Here is an 18,741-nt window from a genome sequence, read left to right as displayed (position 1 = left end):
CGCTCTTCCAGAACATTTGAGAACTACAAGTTCAACCGCAGCTTTTAAAGCTCAGCTAAAAAATTTTCTTTTTCCTAAAGCTTTTAAAACTTGATTTTGTTCTGACTTTATACTGTTAGTTTTACCCTACCCAGTGCCTGTTTACCCTACCCTGTGCCTGTTTGCATTCTCTTCCCCTCTTTATTGTTTTATTATGATTTTATTAGAATGTAAGCCTATGTGGCAGGGTCTTGCTATTTACTGTTTTACTCTGTACAGCACCATGTTCATTGATGGTGCTATATAAATAAATAATAATAATAATAATAATAATAATAAGTTCTCTGAAAGCACTTCTGCACATGGAAGAGGCCTTCATCCCACAGTAAGCAACATACCAAGAAAAAAAAAAGACAACATTCACTCAGATTGAAAGTAATCACTGTTGGAATGTAACATTGTTGCCATGCAAGTCAGAAGTTAATTGGAAGTTAAACCAACTGTGTTCAGATGTATTACCAGCTCTTTACAAAGTCTTTTTAATTTTAAAAAATAACTCTTACGCCTTGTGATGTAAATAGAGCAAATATAAGATCTTCGTAATTAGAAGACTTCATAGTCTCTTTTAAATATTAACAGAATGGGAAACATTTTTAAAAACCAAATGTTATGACTCTAGTTTTTAGCAGAACCTAGGATGCAGTGGTAAGAACACAACCTTCTCTGTGCACAAATACTGCGAGCAATCCCTGCCCAGATAATGGCATATAACTAGAGACCCTGCTGCATCAGTACCTATATACATCCACCTGCAGCAAGCTTCAAACCTTCTGTGAAGACCTGCCTCACTTTTGTCAGCACAAGGTTACACTAGCAAAACATATAGCAAGGGGTTTTAGGGCTGTTCAAACGCAAGGCGGTCTTTGATGTTTGTGTGCACACAAACACCTGTGCACGTTTATGTATGATCTCATCCATCTGGCAAGGCCAAGCAGTTTGTAATCCTAAAACAGAATCAAATGGTCGCTACAGAAGAAATTACATTGTAGCATACTGTGCTTTTCATAGCTGTACCCTAAAGACTTTCATTGTTGCAATAAATAAAAAACTCATATTTATATTCATTTTCAAATGCTTGAGTAACAGAATATTTAATGGCAATGTCTCGATGTTGCATAAGGATAAGCTTTATTATTATTTTGTGTAATACAATGCAACATACTGTGACGTTACATGTCTCTACATACTGAGTTTATGTTTATAACTTCGTATTCTTCTTATAGATCTATGGTTTGGAAAGTATCTCTAAGGTGAAAATGGACGATTTGCATTTGTGAGCTGATTGGCTCAGAGAGTGAGGAGGTGAAGTGTGTGTGTGCTATATTAACTGGGTGCTGTGCCTGTGTGAGGCAAACAGTGATTAAATAAAATGAGAGAGATGGATTTGTTGAGATTGGGTTTAGATCAGAGTTAGAATTTTAGGATTGAGAGAAAGAAAGGTCTGTTGTGATTGTACAGGAATTGTTTGAGAGTGATTTGGGATATAGTGGTTGAAAGAACGCATATTGATAGAGCCATTTAATAGTTACTCACTTATTATTCAACTTATGATTGTAATTAATAAAGATTTCTTTGTTTATAAAATGCTATGCCTCCTGCTCATGGGGAGGTAATAAAGGAAGAGTATAAGGTTAAAGCATTAAGTCTGTGTGTCCTCACAGAGAGAGAACTGAGAAAGGGTTGGGCCTGAGCGTTAAATGTCCTGGTGGCAGTGAAACCATCTGTGAGAGAGAAAATGTGGTTCCTGCTTAAGATGAGAGAGACCTTAGAGAAGGGGAATTTTCACTAGGAAATGCCACACATATAATCATCCCTCAGATTTTTTTTATTGAATATACTATACCTTCTGAACATCTGCATCATGCTTCTGCTGTAATTTAAGCTTTTCTTCATGAATTCTAGCTTCCATTAGTTTTGTTTTCATCTCCAGCTGTAAAATGAAAGTTTATATATACTAATCAGCTTCATAAACAAGGTAACGTTTAAATGTCCCTCCCTTCCATCAAAATAGTCAGAATCTCTAAGCTAAAAATCTAAAACTGAGGACCAGCTCCTGCTTGCCCAGGTTACTATGGGCAACAGTCATGTGGCTGGCCCTCCTCTGTTAAGATGAGCCAAAGGGCAACCAGTTAGGAATCTGATATGCAAAGAGCACCAAAAACATTACCAAAAAAATATCCCTTTGTGTTAGAAGCAATTATGAGATTTCAAGCCATTATGAAGCAGTGCTGGTTATTTCCTAAATACATTTATTTCCTACTGTGGTTATTAAAGGTCACTGAATATATCGAAAATGTTCAAATTATATTAACCCAGTGGCAGTCTACTTTTTCAATCACTTGATTTATTTTTACCTATTTACCATTTTCAACTTGCACTCTTAACAACTTGCGTTAGGAAGATTAATTCTCAGCTCTATCCAGCACCTAGAATGCTGTCTCAGCTGTTTCCCACCTCCAAACAGCCCATACCAAAACAAATAAAGCAGACAGAAAAAGGCAAAACAATGATAGGCAAACTGGTCAATAGCTCATTGGTGACTGAAACTTGCAAGGACCTGAATACCCTATATTTTTTCCTGCAATAAAAAATATCAATTGATTTCCTATGATTCTGCCATGTCTGTTGCTAATCTTTTCCATATTAGTTGCAAACATACCATAAATACAAGATATTTCTAAATAATGAAAATGACAGTAAATAAACATAAAAGTATGTTGAACGCAAATTTTTAACAATGAAAAATAACTGCTCAGAACAAGATGCAAAAAGCAACCAAATGCAGTCAATAGTAACATTAAGGGTAGTAAATCCCTGGAAGTAAGTCCCATTGAGCTCCTTCAAAGTATAGGGTTGTTCAGTAAGGCTTGCTTTAACAGTTTATACACAATTATATTGATATAAAGAAGTTTAAGGTGGTCCGTAAACCACTGAATCAAAAAAGACTATATAATTCAACATCTATCTACTCCATATTACAACAGGACTGGAGGAAAAAGTGCTGTTACATTAGCAGAACTGCTGTTGTACGCATTGTAGGCAGGGAATGGGGAGAACACATTAATACAGAAAATATCCAAATGCCCCCACCACTAAAAAAAAAGCCCTATCAGCCTGGAAAGATACACTGTAGCTCACCAACTAGGGACCAGTTCAATCAGGCACATGCAACTCAGACTCGAAGGGAACCAACCCTCTTGGGCCAAGGCAGAGGTATATCTAGGTAACTGTCATGGGCAAAGCCAAGGGACCCCTGTGGTACAAGCTACTAAAGCAACAACACTCAAGGTCACTGGTTGGAATTACCCATTGGCAAAATATATTAACCCCTTCCCTGGAAAGGAGACATAAAAGCAGGCAGCAGCAACAAGCAAGGGGACAGTGGGTTTGTGTTTGTTTTCCTTTCTGAGTAGCCATTGTTCATTGAAAAGGGGAAGGCTGGTACATTTGTGGAGATAGTTCAGGCTTCCCCAGGAGAGAACATGTTACACACATCCCTAATCTTGATATTGGCTGGGAAGCTCCACAGCAAGATACTTTCAGCAGCTGATCACTAATGAGGAGCCATCACATCACCACTGTCAGGATCTCTTTGGCATCACGGTCCAAGAACACATAACTAGGGCCATCTTCAGGGACTGAGGGTAAGTTCAAAACAAAAGGGGAGCAGTCATGGCTGTCAGGTTGCTGGGAAGAATGGGAACCAGTAAGCTGGCAGGATGAGGATCAATGGCTTACAAACTAGACAGGTGTGGCTGAGGCATGGGGAGCAAAGTTTTTGTGTGTACCACCCTGGAGATATACCCACAATGTCACCACATGAGTTCATACCGTAAGAGGGCCAGCTGTAGCAAAAATGACAGATACCCATGCTCAGTTATATCTGGGGCATCATGGGCAAATCCCTAACATATCCACAAGACATCAAAGACCATGCATATCAAGGTGACCCAACAAGAGTGCAGACAGGCACTGTGTTGTGGAAGTTGCCCGGAGACATTCTATCAGATGCTCCCAAATGTGCCTGACAATGGGAGGAACAGGGGACTAATGCCTGCTGTATGGGCCTGAGTCCCTAAGAGGCACCTAGGTGGTGGGCTACAGCCACCTGCCAATGCTGATGGGGAGCTCCATATCCTGCTATGTCTGGATCAGGATCAGCCTTGAGCCAGCTATGGACAAATCTGGAGTTAGCACATAACCATCAGGGCTAGTAGCCATTGATAGCCTGCTCCAACCAGGAATTTATCCAACCTCCTTTTAAAGCCATACAGTACTTGATGAATGGTGACAGAGAAGGGGAACTGGCTGTGGGGAAATAGTACAGATCACCATGGCCAATCACCTTGTTTGCATTTAGCCAATCCTTGTTGGGGGGAAACAGTAGCTGGAAGGAGAACCACTTTCTCCTTAAACACTACTGGAATCATGATATACTGTCATTCTGATCGGGCACTGTTCCTTGCAGAAGTAGGAAAAAAATTCCTTGAAAACTTTAAAAAAAACTGCCAGTCCTGCTAACCAGAAATCTCCATGAACTTCCAAAGAATCCCTCCCAATTCCACTCCCCCTTCTCAGGTTCTCATAAAATTCCCATCTCTAATTTCTAATAGAAAGTTGTCAAGCAAAATATTTCAGTTCAGCCTTGTGAGGAATGTGTCATTTTTAAGGCCGCTGTCGAAGTGAATATTGACAGCTTAAGTTTTAAAATTGTTTTTTGTTTATTGCTTGAATGGTTGTTTGGAGGAAGGTCGTATGCAGTAGTTAACAGATTAGATTTATGTTTTCTAATGACACTGGATTAAGGCTAAGGCGGTCACACATGACAGTTAAGGAAGTGTGACCAAAAGAAAGACCTTCCCTCCAGGAGAGTAAAAGGAAGAAGGTAATGTTCATTACTCTTCTCCACTGTAAAAAAATCACATACAAAAAACAGATGAAAAAACAACATTTAAGCCTTTTCAGAATAAATCAGATCTTAATTTGAGATTTTGAATTAAATATCGCCATGCTTTATTTTTTCCACCAGAAGCCAAAGAAATACCCAGGAATGCAGAATTGATCTCACAAAATATAAGCTGGTTATACTTGCAAGCTGAAGTAACTGGTTATATCCATTCTAAAGAGTGTCTCCACAAAAATGGAAAGCCCTTTTAAAGTTAATAATATGATTTAATTGGGCTGATCAACAATTACGTTTATTTGTTGGAATAATAATATTTTATGACAGCATATAGCTCCCTGATAATGTTATCAGGTTCTCTGCCTTAAAGGCTTAGTGCCATATAGTGCAAACACAATAATTTTCAGAACAATGCTACTCTGTTGTATTTCAGAATGATAGACAATAAAACAATTTAGACATCCTTGGATGATTAATCATCATGAAAGCAATTGTTCCTGATAAAAATCAAAATTATATATAAAATGGAGATATGTCAGATTATGTGAGCTGAAAAGTTTGCAAGTGCAAAGTTTTTATCATTGCCATAGCTCATTCCTTTGTGTTTCTGTCATTGTTTATGCTCTCTACCAAGAACTATGAAGCAATTAAGCCTTACGGGCATGTAAACATTACTGATGTCAAACATCTGTTCTGCCCCTATAATTAAAGCTATTGAGAGTGATACCATTTAAACCAATTTTATGTGCTCTCAGACACACACTTTTGTTTCTTCTTTAAATCAACAAGAACTTTTTTAAAAAACAAGTTGTTGCTTTTTGTTTTCGTAATACTCTGCTTGCTGAAATCTTGGGCTGAAACTGAAATCACTTATTTCAAAATAGTCTCACTATCTAGTCTCTGGTTCAACTGTACGAGAGCAAAAAAGGATTTGTTTGTGCATGGGGGAGGGGCAACATTTCCTTCTGGCAGCACATCCTTGTGCTACATGCTTCCTAGAGGGCCTTTCAATTGCAAGGAGGCATTCTGAAGACTAGCAGTTGCAAGAGGGATCTAAAAAGCCTCTTAATATGAGGCAATAGCCTTCTCTAACCCAGTACCCTCCAAATGTGCTGGACTACAAAATCCACCATCCCCAACCAGTTGCCTGGGGATGGTGGGAGTTCTGGCCCAACACATCTGGAAGGCACCAGGTTGAGAAAGGCTAATGAGGAACAAGTGTGTGCAATTTTGGATCCAAGCCTTTGGTGAACGTATGGGACATTTTAGAGAAATTGATCATGTTCATTAGTTGAAATCTCAAAATGTATGTCCTTTCTTCTATTGACAGCTTCACTTTTAACATATTTTCCTCTACTTAAAACAATCAGCTATCATCTGAAAATTTCAGTTATTCCATGATTAATATTAGTCATCTAAATGCACTTTACATAGGGCCCCATTATAATTCTTATACTAGTTTATAGGATTACAAGACACTTTTTTCTGCTCATGTGACTACCAAACCTGCCCTGAGACTAAGGGCAGAAAATGAACTTACATCCTTTGGTTCACTCCTAACCTATAACTTCATTCAAGATATGGTGGGTAATGGTCACAAAACTCTCCATCTAGTTCAGATTGGTCTCTAATACAGCTGTGCTTCCTGACACACTGTTCCTAACAATTAATAATTATTTCTCGGGCCAGTTAGTTGCCAAAATATCTGGACTTTTTATAAAGGTGTCTTCCCCATTCGACCTCTCCTTCCATACAGTGACAATGCAGTCTGCCTACTTTCCTTGGTTTTGATCTTCACACTGCACTATCAATGACCATAAGAAGGCCTAGCAGTGTTACTACGTTCCAGTTCAGACTCAATCCTGGAATGATGATTGTAAACATTCATAAGAATGAGCTAGTCCTTAATGGTTCTTCAATTCCACCACTCAAGATTATTTGAAATCAGCCCCATGCAACATCTGGAAACAAAGAAACCAGGAGTAATCGTAAGAAAAGAGCCCACACTTTCCTCAGTTAACAAAACATCTTTCCTTGTCCCACCACCTGTGAAAAATACTACAGTTGACCAGGTATTGCCTTTAGTTTGACCTCACCAATTCAACTTTCCATGTAGTAATATATTACACTGAGATGTATGAATGAAATTGTGTATAGATATTCAGGTGATAAATCTGTATTTCAAATTAAAAAAAGTTTAGTCCATACAACCATTTTCAATAGAAAGATACAACACACAAAAGGCAAAATATGTTTTCAGCACTGAAAGATGACAATGAAGCCTGGTATGTATATTTCAGACTGAACTCCTCATTTCAAGTTCAAACACCTGCACATCCCTTCTGTGAATGGAAGAAGCATTTCTATTTGTGGTAGGATAAAGAGACTTGCTCCCAGTAAGTGTGCATAGTTTGCAGCCTGATAAAAGTTGTAAAATACTTAACAAAAAAAAATGTTTCAAAAACTCAGAAAGCATCATGGTTCACCTGGCAGCATCATATGGTATATAGTTTGGGCCCTATATATGGGGGTGGGTGGGTTTGAACCCAGGAACTGGAACCATGAGCAGGCAGGAGGAGGTCATACACATCACCAAATAGCTTGGCAAGATGGCTGCCAGGAAAAGTGCAGAGGGAACTGAAAAGTATGCCACCAAGTCTGGATTTACTGCAATCTACCTTCATTGCAATGTCTGTGAACAGGCTCCGGAAAGAAAGCATGGATGAAGATATGATTGCATTTACCAAATCAGTTGACAAATCCTGGGGAAAAAGATCTCCTAGAAATCCTGTAGAATAAGAGAAATGGGAAGAAAAATAATTCTTCCTTGCTAACTTCCTTCTCAGGGGAGAGTGGTAACTCACAAGACCAAAGCCTCCATTTTTCCCAAGATCACCACCTTTCCATTGGTCCCTGTCACATGTGACACTGTTTGTAACAAGTACAGAGAAAAGTTGACTTCTGCCATCAGTGCCGACTGTGAGCGGATTGCTGGCCTGGTTGAAGAGTTGTTGTTGTTTTTATACTGTTGTTTTTATGTTTTTAAATTTTGTATACTTTTAATGTTTACTGTTTTTAACTTTTGTAAACCACCCAGAGAGCTTCGGCTATGGGGCGGTATATAAATGTAACAAATAAATAAATAAAATATATGCCAAGTTGTCAAGAAAACAGACTTGCAGTATAAAGCCATGTGAGGAGCTGAAGGACTGAAGGACTCCCAACAACCCAGGTCTTTAAAAGAATGTCTTGTGTGGAGTAATCACTCCAGAGCAAATTGCATGCCCAAGGAGGCCCTCTGGGAGAATCAGATGGTTAAAATGATCCAGACCGACCTCTTCTGTGGGAAGTGCAATCAAAAGAACAGCATCTACATTCAAACTGCTTTTAGAATGAGCAAATGAGACCTCCCCTGCTCTGTTAAACAGAAGTGTTGGAAAGGCTGCTCGTAGAATAAACCCCCTGCCTCTCAGGAAGAACATCATGGCAAGGGGAAGACCAACTTGACCCCATTCCATTTACCAAAGAAGGAACTGCTGCAGGGAGCTTGCTTTGCCCTTCCCTGCCAGAAAGAACACACGTTAGAACTTTGTAGTAAGTAACTAGTGCCCGAATTTGCTTTTCACCTCCTCCCTCTCAATCCCTTCTCCTTTTGTGTCATGTTCTTAGCTTGTAAGCTTTAGAGCAAGAACTGTTTTTCGGGATTAATCTTTTTTATTGTTTCCAAACACCAATAAATAAAAAACACTACAGCACAAAATAGAATACATATAAGCAGACACACACAAAAATCAAACAAAGCAAAAACAAACAAAAAACACAAAAATAAAATTTTCTTCCAATATTCCCCCCAACAAAAGTATGTAACAATGTTGTTGTTATATTTTCTTACTCTCTCACTGTCAAATCCAAATCTCTAATTTCTCTCTTAACATTTTCTACATTATTGGTTGAATCCACAGATGTACAAGTCATATTTTTCTTTATATGAAAGGTTCCCATTCAGTTATAAATCTTAAAGTTGATTTTTCTCTCATAATTGCCTTGAGTTTCGCCATCTCCGCTAGCTCAAACATCTTCAGTAGCCATTCCACTGTTGTGGGCACTACTTTGCCCTTCCATCTTTGGGCATAGTAATCTTGCTGCTATTGTCTTATATAAGAATATAGTCCCATGGTTCTTTTTCATCTGCTTTAATATTAATCTTTGTAATCTGCTTTGGGGACCCTTTTGTGCCTGAAGAGTGGAATAAAAAAGCTTTAAAAGTTTTTTTAAAAATACCACCCAGCAAATACACCTGATGCATTTCTAGCTAATCATACACATAGTCTCAGAGTTGGCCAGGTGTTATGGCCATGAGGTCTGCAGTATAGATAGACTCAATCTCATAATGGACTGGGTTTATCTATACTACAGACATGTGCCTTAAGTATCAGTAGTATATATTCTACTTAGCATTGCTGGCTGGGGAATGCCAAGAGTTATAGAACTCCTTTTCTGTCTAAACATGAATAGGATTGCACCCTTAGTGACTTAAAAAGCACCATGTCAAAGAAACTGTGACAAGGGCTACGCATTTTATATATTTGTTTACCGTTGAACAAAAGTCCAGATCCTGAGCTGGTATGCAAAATCTGGTATGCCAATTTTCATTCTAACAGCTTAATTTTCAAGGCAGATATTCCATTAAATTTTATATGGTATCCTGCTCCCCACCCACCTCCAAAATCAAGATCTAGGGAAAGTCTTCACTGGAGGAAGGATGAGGCATTTTTCACCAATTCCTCCTTTCTCCTTGCATTTCCTGGCACCATCTCCAGCACTAGTTTTTTGGGAAGCACAGGAGCAAGGAGGAAATTGGCAAAAAAAAGCCTCCTTCCCCTTTGCTTTAGCAGCAGCATCTCATAAGAGTAGTATGGATCCAAGCCATTGAACCCAGTGGTGCGACAGGTGCGCTAACATGGAATGACCCTTCGTTGTAGTAGACACCTGTCTGTGGAATGACTTTTCCAGAGAGATCCACCTTGCTTCAACACACCAGGTTAAGACATTCCTCTTTAAGCACGGATTTAGTCTTTAAGCTGCTGCTTGAATATTCATTTTACTAATATTTTTAGTGTTTAATATTAGGAGGTTGTTACTTTGTGGTTGTTCGATTTTATGATTGTAAGCTGTGCCAAGGATGTATGCCAGTTCAGTGGTATACAAATCTAATAATAAATAAATAAATAAATAGCAGCGGGATTTTCATGATTACAATATAAGCCAATAGATTTGGGAGTTTGTGTATTAAGCGGCTGCCATAGAAAGCTATTCAAAGTGGTCCCCAAACAAACACTGGTACATCAGCATTTCCAGCTATTACATTAAACAGTCCTCATAATTGGAAATCAACCCTAGATGAGGATGATTCTTCACACTTCAGCCCTCTAAGAACAACCATATATTTCACTTCATTTCAATAACTGTATTTGCAAGTCTTTGTATTAATCCCTACTTTACGTGACTTAATATAATTAAAGTTATAAAAGGCATACTTTTTGTATATGGGGCATTTTACAATTTAATAAACCATTTTTATAACCTGAAATATCTATTGTTGACATCAGAATCATAATTTGTAAAATAATTTAAAGGTATTGCCAAAGGAAGTGAGGCAGGTGGCTACTAGGAGGAGGGCTTTCTCCGCTGTGGCACCCCGGTTGTGGAACGAGCTCCCCAGAGAGGTCCGCTTGGCGCCTACACTGTACTGCTTTCGTCGCCAGCTGAAGACCTTTTTATTCACTCAGTATTTTAACACTTAATTTTAACTTAAATTAAAATTTTACTGTTTTAACTCTGTATTTTAATCCTATATCAACTTTGCTGTGTGGTTTTATCCTGGTTGCGCTTTTTATACTGTATTTCGTAATTGTGTTTTAAACTGTTGGGTGTTTTACTGTGGTTTTAATTTTTGTGAACCGCCCAGAGAGCTTCGGCTATTGGGCGGTATAAAAATGTAATAAATAAATAAATAAATAAATAAATTTATAAAAGTGACAAAGCCTCATACAGCCTGCATAAAAGTGACAGCCTATATAGCAGCCTTCCCTAACCTGATGCTCTCTAGTTATTTTGGACTACAACTCCCAGCATTCCTGACTATAGGCCATGCTGGCTGGGGCTGATGGGAACTAAGGTCCAAAACATCTGGAGGGCACCAAGTTGGGTAAGGCTCCTCTATAGTATACAATTCTGGACCCAGCTACTTCTGTTTTAATCCCACTAGAGTCAACAAGAATTGCACATCACAAAATAATAATGTCATCATCATCATAGATGGCAAGATTGTACTTTCAGCCTTTACACCAAAATCTTCATTTAAGAAACAAGGGTCATTTCTTTATATACTGCTTAAATAGTCCACCATATTTATTTTATTAAAAATTTACAGCTGTTTAAGCAGAAGTAATCTGCTTGAAAAATCATCCTTCCTTTACATTTGCCATTTAATTTCTACAGAGAAGCAACACTTTAAATTCCTATGAGTATTGGTTTTGAAAACTTACAAATTTACATCTTTTTGTACTTCAAAATTAAAAATTTAGAACTATTACCTATTCATTATTAATATAAATGTCTGTTTGGAGAGTTTTCAAAAAGAAAATGCCACCTAAGATTTTATGCTTCTAATGTTTTATGAATGTCTACCCCGGGGAAAAAATATTTTAATCTAAGAGTTATATTCCAAGTTGTATGCCCTCCCCATCCACAACCCTTAACTGTAAATTCAACTTCCATAAAGTCACTTTGGCAGAATCACTTTTCAAACACATTGCCCTAGCTGACAATAGTGACATCCATTCCAACACAGCCCATTCCTGCATTTTTCTTTAATTTCCCTCCCCCAAAAAATATAAATTATAATCCCGCATAATTTTACGAGATCTTCTCTTCCTCCTGCCTTTCTATGCCCTGAAAATTAAGGAGTAAATGCTGAGAAGCCACACCTATTCTCACCTACCCAAACCATGCCTTACACTCTACTGGCCACAAAGCTCTGTCCCTCTCTACCATTACCGAGGGTTCTGCTATCCTTGTCTACAGATATCCAAACCTTCAACAAGAACAGCTCTTTAAAAGAGCAGCAAAAGTCTTCTATCAAAGCTAAGACTATCACAAATATGCCTTTTACACACTGTATGATTGGAGAAGCTATTAAACAGTTCTAATAACTTTTATTTTTGGAACAATACTATCAAAATTAGGTGCAGAAAGAGTAGTATTCTACCACGTTTTGTGTTTTCATTTCTCTTCAGGATTTTTCTACACAACTTCATTTTTGCAATTTTACACTGAAAACAAGACAAGCTTTATCACTGACATTCCAGCAAACAAGATAATTCTCAAACATCTCTCCAGGCAGTCAGACGCGAGGCAGGGGAGGGGGAGAGACAACAGCACAATGTCTATATTTTCAATAGCCTGCAGGGGCACAACATTGGAATAAAAGGAGTAATTGGTCAGATACAAACCGTATTTTCACAGCAGTGAGTTATCTCTTCCAAAGAAAATTGTCCCCATGCTTTCCCAATGTCTTCTTCATTAACATCATTTGAGGAGTTTTTTTCTTAGTATGTCCGTTTTCACTTTTTTAAAAACTCAAAGGAAAGTGGTAGTTGTTTATTCCCACAACTGGACTTGCAGCAGCTAAAATAGAACCCAAAAAGGAACTAGTGGAGAAAAAGCTAGCCTGGATAAAAAAATCATCTTTGTTCCATATAAATTAACGGGAGGAAAGCCAAGAGAAGTGATCTACATTGACCTGATTCACACAATCAAAACAGCTGTGGTGTGTTCTGGCGAGATCTGAATATTCAATGCCTGGCCATGGTTTGTTATATCATGCAGCAGGGGTTGTACAAGGGTGAAACAACCTTCATATAACCATTGTTGTTGTGTTGGATGCATGTACTTTGGCTATAACCCAAAATGTCTCTATCTTACCAAAATAATCCAATTTAGAACAGTAACTGGCTAGGCCAAGGAAGTGATTAATGTCTCTCTACAAGAGGGAGTGGTCCCAGGCCGTCTGAAAGAGGTGGTAGTGAGACCACTACTGAAGAAAACTTCCTTGGACCCGGAAAATCTTCGTAACTACAGGCTGGTGGCAAATGTTTCATTCCTGGGCAAGGTCCTTGAGCGGGTGGTTGCGGGCCAGCTCTAGACACTCATGGATGAGATTGATTATCTGTATCCATTTCAGTCAGGTTTCAGGCCTGGTTTTGGCGTGAAACAGGCTTGGTCGCCCTGTATGATGACCTATGTCAGGAGAAAGACAGGGTGTGTGTGACTCTGTTGATTCTCCTTGATCTCTCAGCGGCTTTCAATACCATCGACCATAGTAGCCTTCTGGAACATCTGGCTGAGTTGGGAGTGGGAGGCACTGCATTGCAATGGTTCCGCTCCTACTTGGCAGGTCGGCTCCAGAAGGTGGTGCTTGGGGAACATTACTTGGCCCCGTGGACTCTCCAGTATGAGGTTCCGCAGGGGTCAGTCTTGTCCCCCATGCTGTTTAACATGTACATGAAACCAGTTTTGGAGTGCACTGTCATCAGTGTGCAGATGACATGCAGCTCTACTTCTCCTTTTCATCTTCATCAGGTGAGGCTGTGGATGTGCTGCACTGGTGCCTGGCTGCGACAATGGACTGGATGAGGGCTAATAAACTGAAACTCAATCCAGACAAGACTGAGATGCTGCTGGTGGGTGGTTCTTCTGACCAGATGGGGGTGTTCAACCGGTTCTGGATGGGGTTGCACTTCCCCTGAAGGAGGTTTGTAGCTTGGGGGTTCTCCTAGAACCATCTCTGTCACTTGATGCACAGGCAGCCTCAGTGGCACAGAGTGCTTTCTACCAACTCTGGTTGGTGGCCCAGCTACGCCCCTATCTGGACAGGGAAAGCCTAGCTTCAGTTGTCCATACTCTGGTAACCTCCAAGTTAGATTACTGCAATGCCCTCTACATGGGGCAACCTTTGAAGATGGTTCGGAAGCTGCAGCTTGTGCAAAATGCAGCGGCCAGATTGATAGCTGGTACAGGGAGGTTTGAGCATATAACTCCGATTCTGGCCCGCTTGCATTGGCTGCCTATACGTTTTTGAGCCCAATTCAAGGTGCTGGTTTTAACCTATAAAGCCCTACATGGCTTGGGACCGCAATACCTGATGGAACGCCTCTCCCGACATGAACCTACTCGTATACTGCGCTCAACATCTAAGGTCCTCCTCCGAGTGCCTCCTCCGAAGGAAGCTCGGAAGATGGCAACAAGGGAGAGGGCCTTTTCGGTGGTAGCCCACTGTGGAATGATCTCCCTGATGAGGCTCGCCTGGCACCAACACTGTTATCTTACAGGCGCCAAGTCAAGACTTTTCTCTTCTCCCAGGCATTTAACAGCATTTAACAACGCTAAGACTGTTTTCTAATGGACCCCAGAATTGTTTTTAAACGGATACTGTTGTTTTTATGTTTCTGATGGTTTTTAAATTTTGTATACTTTTTTAATGTTTACTGTTTTAAACTTTTGTAAACCACCCAGAGAGCTTCGGCTATGGGGCGGTATATAAATGTAACAAATAAATAAATAAATAAATAAACATCAAACTGGCCATTTGAAATTTATTTATGCCTTCTACTGTTACTTTCTACTGTTAGTTTTTCCCTACCCTGTGCCTGCTTACCCTACCCTGTACCTGTTTGCATTCTCTTCCCCTCCTTATTGTTTTACTATGATTTTATTAGATTGTAAGCCTATGCGGCAGGGTCTTGCTATTTACTGTTTTACTCTGTACAGCACCATGTACATTGATGGTGCTATATAAATAAATAATAATAATAATAATATACCAGTAGACAGAATGACAACCAAGAGAGTGACATATGTTATCAAAATATTCAGAGGCCAAACACCTTGTACACATTCATTTTGACAGTGTTTCAAAGTTAGCAAAATTAGAGCAAATATACCTAATTGCTAAATATACGCACACCACCCTCCTTCCCACTCAAGATCACTACCCCTCACCTTCTTGCTCTCTCAGGACATTCATCACCCAACCTATTTCTCTTCTCTCGGGATCACCATCCGGAAAGGAGGATGACACACAGAGAGGGGGCTGGGTGGCAATTTTTGGCTCTGGCATTGCCAACCACTGTATGCAGTCCCTGGCAGATTACCCAGAAATGCATCCCTTTATATAATCTTAGAGGACATAGTTGTTCTCATCCTGCCCTTATGTGATTAGGACAGATAATTCTTGACAGAGTGATGGCACAAAAATTGAGGAATATCGTTACCCAGTAAGAAATTTGCAAATCCTATCAAATCATACCAATTACCAAGCAAGAGGCTTTTTCCCAATTCCCTATCTTCAATTTTGTAAAGGAAATCAGCTATAAACATTACTCTGAGGCTCAACAAATCCATTTCTAAATCATAACGATATTTAAAGATTTTCCCACAAGCATATTCTGCTTAGGTTTCCACAAGACAGAAGCGTGGCTCAACCCTCAGATAGAAGTATTCAGAGGATCCAAGTTTAGGAGCACAGTCAAACCCTGATTTGCCCTGTGGTCATAAAGCAACCTTGATAAAATGACATTGATACTTAGTAGTTTCACCTAGCATACAATTATTCAACCACAAGATGGCATAACACTGCACATAAATCACTATAAAGCGTCCAGAATATGGAATTCGCTAATTTGTACATTTGTATTCATAGTAATGGAATTGCCAGAAACGTGTCTTTCAGAAATGTCTTATAATGCCTTCATTTCTCTCAGTGCAACTATCTGAGATAAGGGGGGAGGAGGTGAGAAACCAATTCAAAATGTATTTACTTTTGCTCTGCAGAGGCTTCATTTATACTTTAGATAACATTTTTGGTTGAAAGGAAAGATGAGAGATTTTTTTCAAAATGCCATCCAAAATATGACCACGAGCAGTGGAATGGAAGCCCTAAAGGTAAACAGAAACACAAAAAGGCTCTAAAAACCCCACAGTTTACATCAAGTAAATCAATTGTTTGAAAGTTGTTTAAAACCACTAAAATAATACTGGTGTTATGCAGCTAGACTTGTTTTCTATTCCACTCAAAGTTCAAAACCAATTCCTAACAACATGTTTGGTTTTATGTTGCTCAGAACGTAAATAAGAACCTCACTCCCTTTTTCATTTTATGGGTGGGTGGCATTCAGGATGGGTGGAGTTCAAAGGCAACTTTCCTCTTTCTCAAAATGAACCATTTCTACCATCTGTTCTCAGTTGTTCTGGAAGTGCTAGAAACCAATATGCCCTTGTTTTGTTACTTCTTCCTTATTTGAACCCACAGTTTTTCACTGATGACAGTTACCAAACAATTTAATTGATTTCAGAAGCACAGAGCAGCTACTAAAAATTGCTGGTTGATAATGTTCATATTTGCTGTGATGTGGTTATCATTTAAAAATGCCATATGTTTGCTGTTAGGGAGTCAAAACAGGTGCAGGAATGGTTAATGAATAAAGGGTAAAGGGTAAAAGCAAAGAGCCAGTTCACCCATTTAACCCAGTCCATTTTGTTGCTAAGTAGTTTATATTCTTTTTAAATCCCATATTTATTTTTTTGCACATGCATAAAGTTTCATCTGCTACTACATTTTCATGCTATAAAGCTAAAGGTCTTTGTTATAACTGAGCTTATACAAAAGCAACAACACATTCTTATTTTCTAATTGACAGAGCAAGAGAAGTTAATACTTGTGGTTGTGCTTTTCCATGTTTAAAAGTAGGCATGTGCTCCGCTCCGATTAGAACCGGAGAATCAGAAGCGAATTGGCCTGCTCCGCCTTGCCCAGAGGCGGAGTAGAAGCGGACCGCAGACCCCTAGAAGCAAGGCGAAGAGAAGCGACCATTTTCGGAGCGATCCTCTTTCCGCGGACCGATCCGATCACCATTTTGAAACATTTCGCCCATAGGATTGCATTGCGGAAAAGAAAAGGGGATTAACTGTGTTGTTTTTGAAGCTATCTTTCTGAAACTTCTTGTGCTTAGAGAGTCATGGCTGGGGGTCATTTTGAGCCTACTCTCAGCTCTTTGCATGGTGCGGTTCGCTTGCTAGAATTTTTAAAAAAGTAGGGTAAAGGCGGGAAAAAGATTACCTTTTGGATTCCTGAGGGGCAGAGTCAACTCCCGGTCATGATCACATGATCCCAAAGTTGGAGGAGGGGATAGGCAAAACGGGTAACTTGGGATTCTGGGAACTTCCATTTCTTAGTCTGAACGGACTTTTCCCAGTGTTTTTTAAAACAGTAGCCCCACCAAATGCACAAACACAACCTAAAATCATATACTAAGCCAATAATAAGAGATAGAAAAAACACAGCACTGCTACCCACCCTAACTTTGGGGAACAACTGAATAGATGTGGTGCAAGAGGATGAGCTCCCCTAGAGCATGTGGACATGCCCTCACTCTCCTGTACTTGGAGGGCCATCAGAGCCCTCCAAAGAGTAACCCAGTGGAGCAATGCCTATCATGAGTTGAAGTGAGCGTTTGCTTCTTAAAAGACTGGTACCTAGACAGGACCAGTCAAATTGGCTGATGCTTCCCCCTTTGGGCATGTCCACCCCCACCCCCATTACTGGTAAAAGACAGATATAGCCTTTTTTTTAAAGTTCTTCTTGTTGTTTATTCAGCAACACCGCTGCTTTTAATTCCACCCCTCCTTTGTTTGTTTATTTATTTATTCATTCCATTTTATATGCATTACTGGCTTATCCTTGGCTCACTTCCTTATGCTCCCAGAAATGTCTGCTGCTTGCCTGCCTTCCCTCCCTCCTCCCCTGCCCGCCTCGCAGGGATGGTTTGTTTCTGGCTTTGACTCAGGGGAGAAGTCCTTCCTGCGCTCAATTAGACTTTTGGAAGTTCCAAATCCATTTTTCAAGTGTGGAAGAAGATTCATATTTAGGTTGATCTCTACTCCCCAATTCATGGCATCTTGGGATTTCCTTTGAAATGGCCCCATTGAGCTGTCTGCAGGTTTAAGCCCCGCCAAAAATCAGGGGATGATGGGATTGCCTTGTACCTTGGCATGACTGTGGGTCTAGATGGCATCTGTGAGTGTGCCCACTTCACTTGTTTTTATCTGTACAAATGTCAGAGAACAGTCCACATCTGCAAATGGGGTGCTCGATTTTCATAAATTCCCCAAAAATCAGGGGATGATGGGACTGCCTTGAGTCTTGGCGTGCATGTGTATCCCTGGATAAGCTATCATGATGGCGAGTTTGAGGTTTTTAACGTGCAAATTGACGGAGCTATGGAAAGGGGTGTGAATGGGGTGCCCGATTTTCATAAATTCCCCAAAAATCAGGGGATGATGGGACTGCCTTGAGTCTTGGCGTGCATGTGTATCCCTGGATAAGCTATCATGGTGGCGAGTTTGAGGTTTCTAACGTGCAAATTGACGGAGCTATCGAAAGGGGTATGAATGGGGTGCCTGATTTTCATAAATTCCCCAAAAATCAGGGGATGATGGGATTGCCTTGAGTCTTGGCGTGCGTGTGTATACATCCATGAGGTGTCATGGTGCCAAACTTGAGGTTTCTAACTTTAGCAGAAAAAAAGTTGTATACTTTTTTAGCTTAATGCAAGCCTATGGGGGGGGAAACGGAGCTCCGATCCGAATCCGGAGCTCCGCAGCAGAGCAGAGCGGACATAGGCGGAGTGGGGGCAGAGCGAAGCGGCCCAATCCGCAAATCGCGGATCTGGAAGAGAAGC

The 18,741-nt window shown here is 39.9% G+C and overlaps 1 protein-coding gene across 1 annotated transcript in view; it reads right to left on the bottom strand.

Moving 5' to 3' along the window:
- CEP112 (centrosomal protein 112) overlaps window positions 1–18,741 on the bottom strand; it is a 286,793-nt gene that overhangs the window by 226,816 nt on the left and 41,236 nt on the right. Inside the window, exon 9 of the mRNA XM_063120035.1 lies at window positions 1,883–1,969. Coding sequence (XP_062976105.1) covers window positions 1,883–1,969 — 87 coding nt within the window. The remainder of the gene's footprint in view (window positions 1–1,882; window positions 1,970–18,741) is intronic.

This window comes from Elgaria multicarinata, chromosome 3, assembly GCF_023053635.1.
Source record: "Elgaria multicarinata webbii isolate HBS135686 ecotype San Diego chromosome 3, rElgMul1.1.pri, whole genome shotgun sequence".
NCBI lineage: Eukaryota > Metazoa > Chordata > Lepidosauria > Squamata > Anguidae > Elgaria > Elgaria multicarinata.
This window is presented reverse-complemented; position numbering and strand designations above follow the sequence as displayed.